The sequence below is a fragment of the Macrotis lagotis genome, chromosome 1 (genome assembly GCF_037893015.1).
Source record: "Macrotis lagotis isolate mMagLag1 chromosome 1, bilby.v1.9.chrom.fasta, whole genome shotgun sequence".
In the NCBI taxonomy this organism is placed as follows: Eukaryota; Metazoa; Chordata; class Mammalia; order Peramelemorphia; family Peramelidae; genus Macrotis; species Macrotis lagotis.
The window spans coordinates 293,732,170-293,746,151 of record NC_133658.1 but is presented as its reverse complement, the minus strand read 5'-3'; the positions used below and the strand labels follow the sequence as shown (position 1 = coordinate 293,746,151).

At 34.5% G+C, this 13,982-nt stretch overlaps 1 protein-coding gene across 2 annotated transcripts in view; it reads left to right on the top strand.

Moving 5' to 3' along the window:
• The window catches only part of STXBP1 (syntaxin binding protein 1), a 93,802-nt gene that overhangs the window by 43,910 nt on the left and 35,910 nt on the right, over positions 1-13,982 (top strand). For both annotated transcript variants that reach the window (XM_074211111.1, XM_074211110.1), the window contains exons 3-7: positions 35-116; positions 1,087-1,163; positions 1,898-1,976; positions 4,003-4,106; positions 6,060-6,208. In XM_074211111.1, the coding sequence (XP_074067212.1) occupies positions 35-116; positions 1,087-1,163; positions 1,898-1,976; positions 4,003-4,106; positions 6,060-6,208 (491 nt within the window). The remainder of the gene's footprint in view (positions 1-34; positions 117-1,086; positions 1,164-1,897; positions 1,977-4,002; positions 4,107-6,059; positions 6,209-13,982) is intronic.

The window sequence follows — 13,982 nt, the reverse complement described above, 5'->3', positions numbered from 1 at the left end:
ACCAGCTAATACTCAGATTAATATTTTCTCCCAGGTGTTGGTGGTGGATCAACTCAGTATGAGGATGCTTTCATCCTGCTGTAAGATGACAGACATTATGACTGAAGGAATTACAAGTGAGTCTATATACATGTCAGATTCGTTATAACTCTCTCCCTAATTGTAAATCTCTGCAGAATAGTATAGTATAGTAGTTTATGAAATTACTACAGTTGAAAAGCAATCCATTTTGAAGCTATCATTTCCCCCCAAAGAAGTTATCCTGTACTTTTCCTCCCCACATAATGGAATCAGCTAAATCAGTAAAATGGCAGCTACTATTTTTTTCTGACCAGATGCAGATTGACTATTTTTTTGTATAAATAAATATATAACACATTTAGAAAATCTTCAGAATAAGAAATCTTATATAAATTTAAATTAAGAGATGCCTCCAAAGTGAAGAAAGCTCTTCCTTCAAGTCTTTGAGCATCTTAGAGGAATAGTGTTATATGAAATCTCACTGAAATATTATTATTACTTTTAAAGTTTCCAAAGAGAATCAATGAAAATGATTAAATAGTGATTTAAAAATTAACTGACAAGGAAATGTTAAAGAAAAATTGGAATTATTTTTTTCATGGTGGAGAGAAATCTGATAGGAAGTTAATAGTATTCTTTGGATTGAGATTATTATCTTTGGTGGTAGTAAGTAAATGATGTTACCTAGAACGGTGCATCTATAAATGAACTTAAATTTCATGAGGAATTATTCAGATGAGATAATTCAGTTCAGTAAATAGTTATTAAATGTGCAAAGTATAGTACTAGATATGAAGGATGAATGCAAAAGCTAGAAACTGAAAACAGTTTCTGTACTTCATATTTATTGGACTTTCTAGGCATAAAGCTTGACATACATAAACTATCAGTGATAGTATAATTTTTAAAGAAAGAATAAAATAAGCCATTTTAACTTAATAAAACATTTTTAAAAATCCAAACCAGCCTGAAAATAGCATGGACAATATGAGTCATATTAGAATATTTTTAGTTCCTTTGATGAAGCTGTGTCATCATATCAGTTTCCTGTATTTTATCATTCAGTTGTGGAAGATATCAACAAGCGTCGAGAACCACTCCCCAGTCTGGAAGCAGTGTATCTTATCACTCCTTCTGAGAAGGTAAATCTTTACCAAAAAGATTTTAAGTTGAAGCTAGGATAATCTCAGTAGTTGTGCAGCATAAGTTATTGGCATTTCTAGGTTAAGTATCTACTTAACATACTGGATTTGTCCAGCTTGATATCCCCAAATCAGTAGGAGTAAGTGGGGGGGGGGGAGAAGGGAGGAAGTGGTGGTGGTAATATGTTTTAAGTAAGCTTAATGAGATTTAGCAGCTGTTCAAAAAGCCAGAGATGGGCTGGCATGGCTCTAGTTTGTTTGTTTATTTATTTAGAAGACTATTTAAGGACACAATTAGAGACCTTTTGTCTCTAAATTCAACATTATTCTCATTTTTGAATATTGGTTAAATTCCTTCAGTGTCTATATAGGCTATCTGAGCAGAGATAACCTTAACTGGAACATTCCATTACTGGCCAATACTCCAGATGTTCTGAACTGAGTCAGCTTTAGAGAACTGGAAGACTTTACTTCTTACTTTATTATTTCAGGATAGAACAAAAGCCTTTGTTTCTTTGTGCTTCTTTTAAATTTATTGAGAATCCTACATTATAGAACTAAATTTGACACAGATTAATATTTTAAATCTATACTAAATATTATTTATTTATGAAAATTTGCTGATAATACCTATCTGTTATTATTTTATATAACTTGGATTTTGGTTTAGTGAGTTATATATCTTATTTCCCTCCAGACTATTTTTCATTATCTTTTCTCTCTCCTTCCCATAGTCTGTCCATTCACTCATTAGTGACTTTAAGGACCCACCAACTGCCAAGTATAGGGCTGCACATGTATTTTTCACTGACTGTAAGTATGCCACATCTTAAAGAAATAATAGTAAAAAAAAAATTCCCTTCCTGTTTATTTTCATCATGTATGCAGCAACCCTCTCATCCCTTGTTGAAACTGTATAGTAGAGCTAATACTAAAATGATACAAAATTGATTTGTAAACAATATTAGTTGTCATTCTTTGTTCCTTGGGTTTTTATTTTCTTCAGAAGAGATCTTAGATATAAGAATTTTTTTTTTTTTTAGGTTTTTGTAAGGCAAATGGGGTTAAGTGGCTTGCCTAAGGCCACACAGCTAGGTAATTATTAAGTGTCTGAGACCGGATTTGAACCCAGGTACTCCTGACTCCAGGGCCGGTGCTTTATCCACTGTGCCACCTAGCCGCCCCTTAGATATAATAATTAAAAAAGATCCACTGGATTGTTTATTCTTTCCTTAGAACACTGATACACAGGATATCAATTCCAAGGATAATGGATTTAATTTAACATCCCTGATTCTTAGTCTAGATATCTAAGCTATCTTTCCAAAATAGCACTTGTTTTTACTTTACTTGACACTTGTGGAGAAATAAGTTAATTATGGATTCTATTAATGGTAGGTGGTGATTTCAATATAGTGGGAAAAGTGTTGGACTTAGTGTCAGGAGAGGTTCAGGCCTGGGTTCAGATTCTACTTATGACATTTTTTAACTGTGTGACTATAGGCAGGTCACTTAATCTCCCTGAATCTGTTTCTTGATGTATAATGTGGGAATAAAAACACCTCCTAAAGTTACTGTGAGGATAAAATAAGACACTAGATATGAAGTGCCAAGATTACATTAGTGTAATAGATAAATTATCTGTTATTCCAGTATCTGTGTAATTTATGATGTTGTAACTAGCCTAATTCTTTCACCAATAGGAAATAAAATTCTTCAACTTTAGAAAATGGAAAATTCATAACAACTTTATATTGTTTGAAGGAAATTTCAGAACATGAGTAGGAAAGGCATCAGATAGATTGTATCTATAAGTTTATTGCGTGCTTCTGTGAAACTAAAATTTATTTATACTAAGTGAGTTATCAACAATTATTAATGCTGCCACCAGATTATACTTGTCTTTAGCAGTGAGGTCTTTAGGATTTATGAATTATATTACTAAGGTGTTATCCTATTCTGTATTGTGGTACTGCAGGGTATTGACATTCTTCAACAATAACTTATTGGCTACTGTGTGCTAGGAAAATTAGATTATATTTTTTCCAGTTAAAATCCATTTTCTTTTCTTCTCACTTCATCCCTCCCACCAATGAAGAAAAAAATAAAAAAAATTTGGAGCAGCTAGGTGGTACAGTGGATAGAGCACTGGCTCTAGAATCAGGAGGACCTAGTTCAAATAGCTGTGTGACCTTGGACAAGTCACTTAACCCTATTGCCTTGCAAAAGCCAAAAAAAAAGAAAGAAAATTCTTATAACAAATGTGCATAGTCAAGCACAACAAATTCTTCTATTTATTATGTCCATTTTGCACTTTGAGTCCATCACCTCTGTGTCAGGATTTGGTACTCTGGATTCATAATTGATCTTGCATTGATCAGAATTCCTAAGATTTCCAAAGTTGTTTGTTTTTATAAGTATCGTTTTTATTGCAAAAATTGTTCCTTTGCTCATTTCACTTTGCCCTAGTTCTAAGACTGTCTCGTTGCAGAGAGGGTGTTAATGCTAATCTGCATTGAGAAAAGGACTTTTCTTATCCATGAGTACCTGTACCTATAACCAATGCACTCAGAGGTCCAGTCCCATCCCTTCTGTTCTTTTTTTCTGATCCTTGATGCTTGATAATTTTCATTGAATTTCAGTAAATGAATATTTATTTATTGCTGTTTAGATATATGTTTTACATTGTGGATGTTAGATTTTTAGGATGTGAGGAACATTTTCATTTTTTATCAAATCATTTTGAATATTGAGTGATATTACTATTCATTTGAAGCATCAAAATGAAACAGAAGTTATTGTTTATTATTGTAAAATACAATTACTGTTGTTCTTTTAGCTTGCCCAGATGCTCTGTTTAATGAACTGGTAAAATCTCGTGCTGCAAAGGTCATCAAAACTCTTACAGAAATCAACATTGCATTCCTTCCATATGAATCCCAGGTGAGTACAAACTGAAACTATATGTAAAAATCACTACTATAATGGTTATTTCATCAGAACATCTGTCTGGTTCTCATATAATGTGAGAAGAAATAATATTTTGGTACAGAAATTGAGAAAGTCATCTTGTGAGTTTGTTACATGGTTTATCATTAAGTTTGAGAACTGATGCTTATGTAACACAAACAATATTCAAAAGATAACTATCTTCTCCTGTCTTGCTTACTGGTCTTAGGTTATTTCAGAAGTCAGGCTCATCCTTCACTATATGTTTTTTTTGAGTGCCCAAAGCCTTTCTGGACACTCTTGGTGATTATTGACAAGATCCTTCAGCACTACTTTAGAAGAATCAGTGAGAAAAGAGCAAGATCAGACCACATTCATCTGCTGCAAAGGATCTTGTTTATACATAGCATAGCAATAATTTCATCTTGTCACATGTTTAAGGAACAGATGGCAACCATTGGGCCCTTTTCTTAACCCTTTAAATGCCAAATGTCCAAACAAAAAGATACTGAGTTTGGAGAAAATAATTATGTTGAACAGAAGAGAAAACTTAGGGAGGATTGCTTTATCCAAAAAAAATAAAAAGAATTTGCTGATCTCTGAAAGATCTTTTACTCCACGAAATAAGTGGTTTGGTAGCATTAAATCTCCACAGGTCAGTCTGTAAGCTGTGCTTACAGAGGTTAAAACATAGGGTATTTTATGCTATCTTCTTTCCTTTGTCATCAGTCTTGAATGGGAAGCCTATTCTTTTGATTGGGAATTATAATGTTCTATGTTTTACAAAGCACTGTTTCTCAAAACAATTCTATGAAGTACAAGTATAATTATTCTCATTTTATGAGAGAGGAAACTAAAGCCCAAAGAGGTTGTTATTTACCCAGGGTCCACTACTGTTAAGTATCAGAGCCAGCATTCAAATTCAGTTCTCCTGACTCTAAGTTTATTACCTTACCACTTACCATGTTTTCTTTAATTCTTATTCTTTTTAAATTTAATTTCTGATTTTACTTTTAATTAAATTAAAACCCACTCCAACCAAAATCTTTATTTGTCCAAAGTTTGCAAAATAACTCCTGCTACATCTAATTATGTTGGTTTTGTCAGCGGGTGCAGCTATTTGAGAATAAGGACTTTATTTTAAAACAACAGCAGTAAACTTTCATTTCACTTTTAAGAGCTTTGAGTTTTTGCCTCCTTGGTGATAGCATAAAATTGATAACTGACTTCGTGTCAATGGGCAACAAGTAAAAGCTCAATTGTAGTGAGGCAAAGTCTTTCCTTAAAACTTAAAACATTGTTTCTTGGAAAGTACAGTGAAACATTTTTCAAAGACCTTTGAACTCTGTAATATAGAGAAGTTTCTTCTCATATCACCACCCAGGACTATAGTGGCCTGATCATACTTTATATACTACAACTTTTCAGGCTTTGACCCAATAAATCTTTGTACTTCACCTTTGCACCCTTTCTGACCCAGCTCTCTTCTCCAATATGAGAAATTTGTCCCTCTCATTCTTTTTATTTTTTAACTCATTGTGTCTCCTGGAGCCGTGTATGTTGAGCATAGCCTGATTTTAGTACAGTCAGCCATGATATATTTCATAGAGATTTTTAAAAATGAAAAATAAAACAATTTCTAATCTTTTTATAGCTAAAAGCAACAAATTTAAGTGACTGAGGATAATGGCATAGGAATCTACATAACAAAAAATTAAATAGTATTTCAGGAGATTTAAATACTCAGAAAATCTGATTACATTTTATTTAACAAAGTATGAACTATTACATTTTTATACAAAGGCTACTTGTATCAGTCACAACTTAATTCTTTGGAAAATATTGAGATGAATATATTGATTTAAAGTTTCTTCCTCATTGGCAGAAAGAATGCTGTCTAATAACTTTTATTCTGAATATCAGTACTGTTCATTGCTCCCTTTTCAGGTATATTCCTTGGACTCTGCTGATTCTTTTCAAAGCTTCTACAGCCCACACAAAGCTCAAATGAAAAATCCAATCTTGGAACGACTGGCTGAACAGATTGCAACTCTATGCGCCACTTTGAAGGAATACCCAGCTGTACGATATCGAGGGTAAGACAGTCATGTAATGTAAATTAGGGGCTTCCTCTTAATTCATCCATTAACTTCAGTTTCCTTCACACTCACATACATATACATATACACTCATACATACACACACACACATACATATATACACATATAGACATACATAGACACATATAGATAGATAATTATATCCATACATAATTTTATATCTATAATATATATAAACAGTTTTGTATATTTTAATATGTATTATATGTATTGTAATATAATACATATAAACACATATAGATACATAGATACATCTATATTATATATTATAAAAGTTTGGACATAGTAAGAGAAGCAGTTGCTCAAAGGGAAAGAGTCTTTTTCACTTTATTAAATGTATGATATTTAGTGAACTGGATTGTGGGTTGAGAACTAATTAATAAGGAAAAGGCTATGATTTTAGTAATTAAAAAAAGAAATATCCAAATATACTTCTAGATTATCTTAGAGCTCAGGATGATAAGAATGGATATGGGAATTGGTCAAGGGTCAGATTGAGGAGTTACTATCCCATATCCCATATAGGCTTCATGTGAGTGGTCAACATTAAAGTCCTGCTGCATAAGTTTTGTATTTGCCTGTGTACATATTAATCTATCTATATATATGTAAATATGGTTATATACAAATACAAAAATGTACATATATATGTGTGTGTATATATATATATATACATATATATATATATGTGTGTGTATACATATATATATGTATATATATATATATATATATATATATATACACACAAATGTATATACGTATCTCTGGGATATTGAGGATTTAATTCTATACAGATTTTTTGGGTTCCCAGTACATATAAAAGTTATGTTTATACTAAACTATTGTCTGTTAAGTGTGCCAAAGTGATATGGGAGGAAGCAAAACCAGTTGAAGGCCAAGAGACTCCTGCAGCAGCCAGACCATCTCCAATAGTCCTGTTTCCTCTCTTTCAGGTCTTGGGGTAGACTGATTCTGGAAAAGGCAAGGGAGAAGGATGCTTAGTGCAACATATCTTTCACTTTACATAATTGTGCAATTCACTTCACCAGTCACTTGGTTGGTTGATGTGGTCCTCTTTGATACTGAAGGACTAGTGGTAGTTATAGTAGTAAAAAATATATACTATAATTAAAAATACTTTACTGCTAAAAATGCTGTCACCCGAGCCTTCAACAATTTGTAATCTTTTTGTTGGTAAAGAATCTTGCTTCAGTGTTGATGAATGTTGACTAATCAGGGTTAGTAGTTGTTGAAGGTTGGGGTGGTGATGAAAATTTCTTAAACTAAAATAGCAATGAAGTTTGCTACATAGATTGACTTTTCCTTTCACTTGAACATTTTAAGAAGCACTTGTAGGGATATTAATTAGCCTAATTTAAATAATATTATGTCTCAGGAAATAGGGAGGACTGAGGAGAGGGAGAGCAATGCTGAATGTCCAGTTGGTGGAGTAATTGGCACACATCAAACATTTATCAGTTAAATTTGCCATTTTATATGGTTGTAGTTTGTGGCACCCTAAAACAATTATAATAGTAACATCAAAGACCAGTTATCACATATGACATTACAGAATAATAATGAAAAAATTTGAAATAGTGTAAGAATTACCAAAAGGTGATATAGAAACATATGTGAACACATGCTTTTGGGAAAATGATGGCACCAATAGACTTGCTCAACATGACAATTTACTACAAATCTTTTGTAAAAAACACAAATCTGCAAGGCACAATAAAAAGATATACCTATATATGTGTGTGTGTGTGCATATATTATATATATATATATATATATATATATATAAAATATGCACACACATATATAGCAAGATTTTAATGTAGCCTATATAAATTGATAACCCTTTCAGTGTGCAACTAAATCTGCTAGCATATTCATTCTCATCATGTTCTTTTAAAGTAATTCAGGAGTATTTCTTTTTTAAGTTAAATTTTTCTTTTTTAGTGGATATTTCTTTTTGTTTGTTTGGTTTTTTTTGCAAGGCAAATGGGGTTAAGTGGCTTGCCCAAGGCCGCACAGCTAGGTAATTATTATGTGTCTGAGGCTGGATTTGAACTCAGGTACTCCTGACTCCAGGGCTGGTGCTCTATCCACTGTGCCATCTAGCCGCCCCTGGATATTTCTTTTTTAAATGACTAAATAACAGCGACTTTCCTAATTAATCATTTTTCTCAATGTTCAATGCCAGTTATTAAATATTGTTTGCTTAATAAACTGGAGAAACTTCTTTCCCCATAATCAGTTGTTTTTCTCTGTCTCTCAAATTCTTCTTGTTATTGTCTTTGTCTCTATCTCTGTCTGTCTGAGTCTCTTTCTGTCTCTCTGTCTCTGACAGTCTAGCCAACTATATGTACATCTCTATGTCTATCTGCCTCTGTGTCTGTATGTATGTGTGTTTTTCTATCTAACTCCCTAATATCCTAGATGTCTTTAAACATCAAAGTTAGTGGCTACCCTTGACTTCTTACTTCTGAAAAAACAATCCCACTATTCAACTTAAGAGGATGCTGATTCAAGTCTGTTCTCTTGAGTTAACCAGTGGCATAGGAGAGAGCTTAATGGAATTGGAGTCAGAAATAAATAGATTTGAATTCTGCTTCACACACATACCAGTTTCATGACTGTGGGCAAACCATTTAAAAGGATAAGGAGCCAGGGAAGAAAATAGAGAAGGAATGGTTAGGGAGAAGACAACTAAGTGAGTAGAGTGATTTTGAAGTGAAGAAGGGAGTAAGTCTCCTTTTGCAATAGGAAGTTAAAGGATTAAGAATTCAAAGAAGATGAAGATTTTTTTTAAAAGTTTGTTGAATTTGATGAGGAGGTCACTGGTGACCTTTTAGGAAAACAGTTTTAGTTGAGTGGTAAGAGTAGGAGCCAACATTTCAGGGGTGGCAGCTTTGTCAAGGAGGCAAGCAGTAAAAGACATGGTAACTCAGGGTCCTGGGAAGGGCACTAAATGGGAGTGTGTCATGTGTAAGGAACAGCAAGAAGGCTGCATCACTGGATCCTTGAGGATGTGGAGGGGGAGTAAAGTGTAAGAAAGAGAAGGAAAAAGGGACAAGTCTTTGAAGACTTTTAAAAAAACAAACAGTATTTTATATTTGGTCTTGGAGGTAATAGGCCATTGGAGGTTATTGAATTACTGAGGGATGATATGGTCAGACCTGTACATTAGGCAAATCTCTTTAATAGTTGACTAAAGCATGAACTAGAGTGGGGAGAGACTTGAGCCAGAGCAATCAATCAGAAGACTTGTAACAATCCAGGTGTAAAATGATGAGGGCTTGCAGCAGCTATTGGCAATGCCAGATGAAAGGGAGGGGTCATTTATATTAGGTAAAATTGACAGGACTTGGCAAGTGAGTGCAGGCAATGAGAGAGTGAGTAGTGGAGGATGACATTAGATTGTGGAAAGATGATGATATCTTCAACAGTAATGGGAAAGTTAGAGAAAGGTAAGGTTTTTAGGAAAGATAGTAAGTTTAATATTGGTCATGTTGAGTTTGGATCTTTAAACATGTCCAATATCTCTTTTCTCCTTCTTAGTTAAAACCCTTGAGAAGACTGTCTTCACTCAGTATCTCTTCTTATTTACTCATTTGCTTCTAACACATTTATAATCTTGCATCTGACTGCATCATTTGATTTCAACTGCCCTCTTCAAAGTTATGAATAATCTCTTAACTGTCAGTTCTAATAAGCTTTTTCTCAATCTTCATTCTTCTGGACCTCTTAGTAGCCTTTGATATGTTGGATCTCCTGGACCCTAACTCCTCTCTAGATATTTTTGTGGTTTTCTTATCACTGTTTTTCCTTCTGTCTGACCTCTCTTCAGTCTTCTTTATTGATTTTCATTCAGGTTCCCCAAGGCTGTGTCCTAGATGCTCTTTTCTTCTCTATATTAGCTTGCTTGGTTATCTCATCAGCTCCCCATAGCTGAGGTGGGGGAGGGGTTCAGTTATCATTCCTGTGCAGATGATACCTGTATGTATAAATTCAGCCATGGTCTCTATCCTGAGTTCTGATTCAACATTAACAATTGCATCTTGAAGAGAATAGAAATGAGGGCCCAGAAAGAAAGTACTATATATCATCAAGAAAGTCCAAAAAAGCAGGAGTTGCAATCATGCTGTCAGGCAAAGTCAAAAACAAATATTCAGAACCTAAAAGGGGATAGATAATAAGGAAACTGCAGCATGCTAAAAGAATCCATAGTTAGTAAACTAATAACAGCATTGAATTTATACACTACAAATTCCTTAGCATCTAAATTTTTTTTAATCAAAATATTTCTTATTTTTTATTTTTTATTTTTTAGGTTTTTTGCAAGGCAAAGGGGTTAAGTGGCTTGCCCAAGACCACACAGCTAGGTAATTATTAAGTGTCTGAGGTTGGAGTTGAACTCAGGTTCCTGATTTCTGGCAAATTCATCAATCTCCCTGAATTCTATTCTTTGTCTGAAGGATTTGTTCTCCTCAGAGAGTTTTCTTATCTCTTTTTCCATCTGGCCAATTTTTCTTTTTAAAGCATTCTTCTCCTCCATAACTTTTTGAACTGTTTTATCCATTTGACCTAAGCTGGTTTTTAGCATGCTATTTTCTTCAGCATATTTTTGGATTTCCTTGACTAGGCTGCTGACTTCATTTTCATGTTTTTCCTGCATCTCTCTCCTTTCTTTTCCCAGTTTTTCTTCTAACTCCCTCATTTGATTTTCAAGGTCTTTTTTGAGCTCTGTCACAGCCTGAGCCCAATTTCTGTTTTTCTTAGAGTCTTTAGATGCAGGAGCTTGTGCTTCCTCATCTTCAGACTGAGTATTTTGATCCTTCTTGGGCTCATTTGCAAAATATTTCTCAATGGTGTTCCTCTTTTTTCTCTGCTTGCTCATTTTCCCAGCCTTAGCCTGTTTTTGGGGTGCGTCCTGAGCTTTTGGGACACTCCCACAAGGGTCTCAGTATGTGAGGCTCTGTCCTCCCTCCTTGTCTGTGAATGACCATATGTACCCCTCCCTGCCACGGGGCTGAAGTGGGGGGGGGCTGCTGTTCTATGGGGGGGCCTAGACTGTGATCAGGATCTGAATGTGGTCAGAGCCCCAGCCTCCTGTTCCAGGGGCAGAGGACAGAGCTCTGCAGTCTCTCTCTCTCCTCCCCTCCCTTGGTTCAATGGGCTCATGCCCTGGGGGCTCCTGCTTACCGGGCTCTGCCTGCTTCTGTTCCTGGATCTGGGCTGTGCTGGCCATGCTGCTTGCTGTGTGCCCTGAGGGCTGGCGCTCTGGCAGAGGTCCCCTGCTGTTCCCCCAATTTGTGCCCGGTGCTCCCTGGGGTGTAGGTCAGGAGATTCCCCCGCGGCAGTGTCCTGGGGCTTTCGCTCTGGCGGGTCACCCCTCTGGCAGGCAGCCCCTCCGACCCCAGGGAGCAGAGCCTTTCTACTCTTTTCCAAGTTACTTTGAGTAGGAGAACTGCCTCCCTGGGTCCCTCTGTGGGTTCTGTCTCTCTAAAGTTTAGTTAGAGTCCTTAGCTTATGAGTTTTATGAGAGAGCGCCTAAGACTCGATCCTTTCATGTCACCATCTTGGCTCCGCCCCCTCACATCTAAATTAATAAAGGAAACATTAATTCAACAAGAATTGATTTCAATGTACCCTTTAAGGTTTTGCATAAGTCTAATAGAAAAATAAGCTAGAGGTAAAATATAGAACTAAACAAATTATTGGAGAAATTAGAATTAGGTGGCAGCCCAAATGGATAGAGTCCTGGGCCTGGATTCAAAAGACCTTAGTTTGAATCCAGTGTCCAACACTTTCTAGCTTGCATGACCCTGGTCAATTCCCTTAACCTCCATTTGCTACAGTTTTCTCTTTTGTAGAATGGAGATAACAATAATATCTACTTGCAGGGTAATGCTGAAGATCAAATGAAACAATATTTTTAAGAGCATTTGGCCCAACATATATAGTAGCTACTATGTCAGCACTTCTTACTTTTCCTAAAATACATAGAATATGGAACACGATTTTTTTTTAAATATGGGACAACAGAAGAGTGTCTTTTCCCCCCCCCCCTGGAAGGTTTACAAAAGTGGGCCATGTACTAGAGCAGAGAGATATTGCAAACAAAATGCAAAAATGCAAAACTATAAACTTTTCCTTTAAAGGCTATAATGTAATAACAGTAGTGATTAGTTCAGGGACCTTAACCAAAAGACACAAACCTAACTGGAGATTTAAAAAGAAATCTTAAATAATTTTTGGATATAGAAACAATCATTATGTGAAAGAAAATGATAAGGAAAAAATAACATATCAAAATTTCTGTGATTCAGCTAAAGTAGTCCTCAGAAGAAAAAGCATATTACAACAAACCTACATTAAAAAATTAGAAAAAGATAAGACTAATAAAATAAATATGCATTTTTTAAAAATTAGGCTGCAAATAAACTTTTAAAAGCACAAAAAGGAGATCCCAAAAATTGATGAGAAAATAGACAAACTGGAAAGTAAAAAATTTATAGATATGATAAATAAAACTAAAAGTTAATTTCTTTGAAAAGATTAATAAAACTGATAAATCTTTAGTCAATCTGATTTTTTAAAAGGGGAAAAAAATCTAATCAAGAAAATAGCAACAAACCCATAAGAAATCAAAAGAATTAGAATCTGTTATATATAATTAAATACTAACAAAACAGAGATCTCCAAAGAAATAGGGGATACCAGGGAGGCTAGGTGGCACAGTAGATAGAGCACTGGCCCTGGAGTCAGGAGTACCTGGGTTCAAATCTGGTCTCAAACACTTAATAATTACCTAGCTGTATGGCCTTGGGCAAGCCACTGAACCCCATTTGCCTTGCAAAAAAAAAAAAAACCTAAAAAAAAAGAAATAGGAGATACCTTTAAAAAATATAAAACCTCTAAATTAACAAAAGGACAAACATATCTTAAGTAATTTAATCTCAGCAAAGGAAGTATAAGCCTCTGTACGGGAGAATTCTTATTAGACTTTTTTCCCCCCTACTTATTTTCAAATCATCAAACTGGAATCATGTAAACAGCACATTTCTCATTTTTATTTCAGCACTTAAGATATTCACAAATGGAGTATTATATTCAGGGACATCTCCATAACAGACAATACCAAAGCATACAGACCTTCTATAATGGTTGATTACCAGACTTTGAAAGACTCACAAATTATTTTCAGAAATTAAAAATGAAAGCACCATACCAAACTCTTCTTATGAGACAAATATAGCACTAATAGCTAAACCAGAGAAAGATAAAGCATAGGAGAATTATCTCAGTAATGAATATAATTGAAATTTTTCAATTAAATACTGTCAGACATACAATAATTTATCCAGTATTTCATTCAAATTTTGACTACTAGATATGTACAAGGAATGCAAGAATGGTTTAATATTAGAAAATAATTAACATAATCATATTAAAAACAAAAACATTCAAAACCACATGATTATCTTCAGAAAAAGCCTTAGACAATTACACTATGTAACCTAAAACACTGCTACAATTATAGGCATCAGAAGACCTTTTAAATATCATAAATGATACATTTAAAACCAAAAGCATGTGTCATAGGTAGAGATACACTAGAACCTTTTCCATTAAGTAAGCAAATAAAGCAAGGATGCCTTCTCTTCCACTATTATTTGATACAATTCTTTAAATAGTAGCATTGCAGTATGAAAAGAGAAAGAAGTTAAATGTAAGAGAC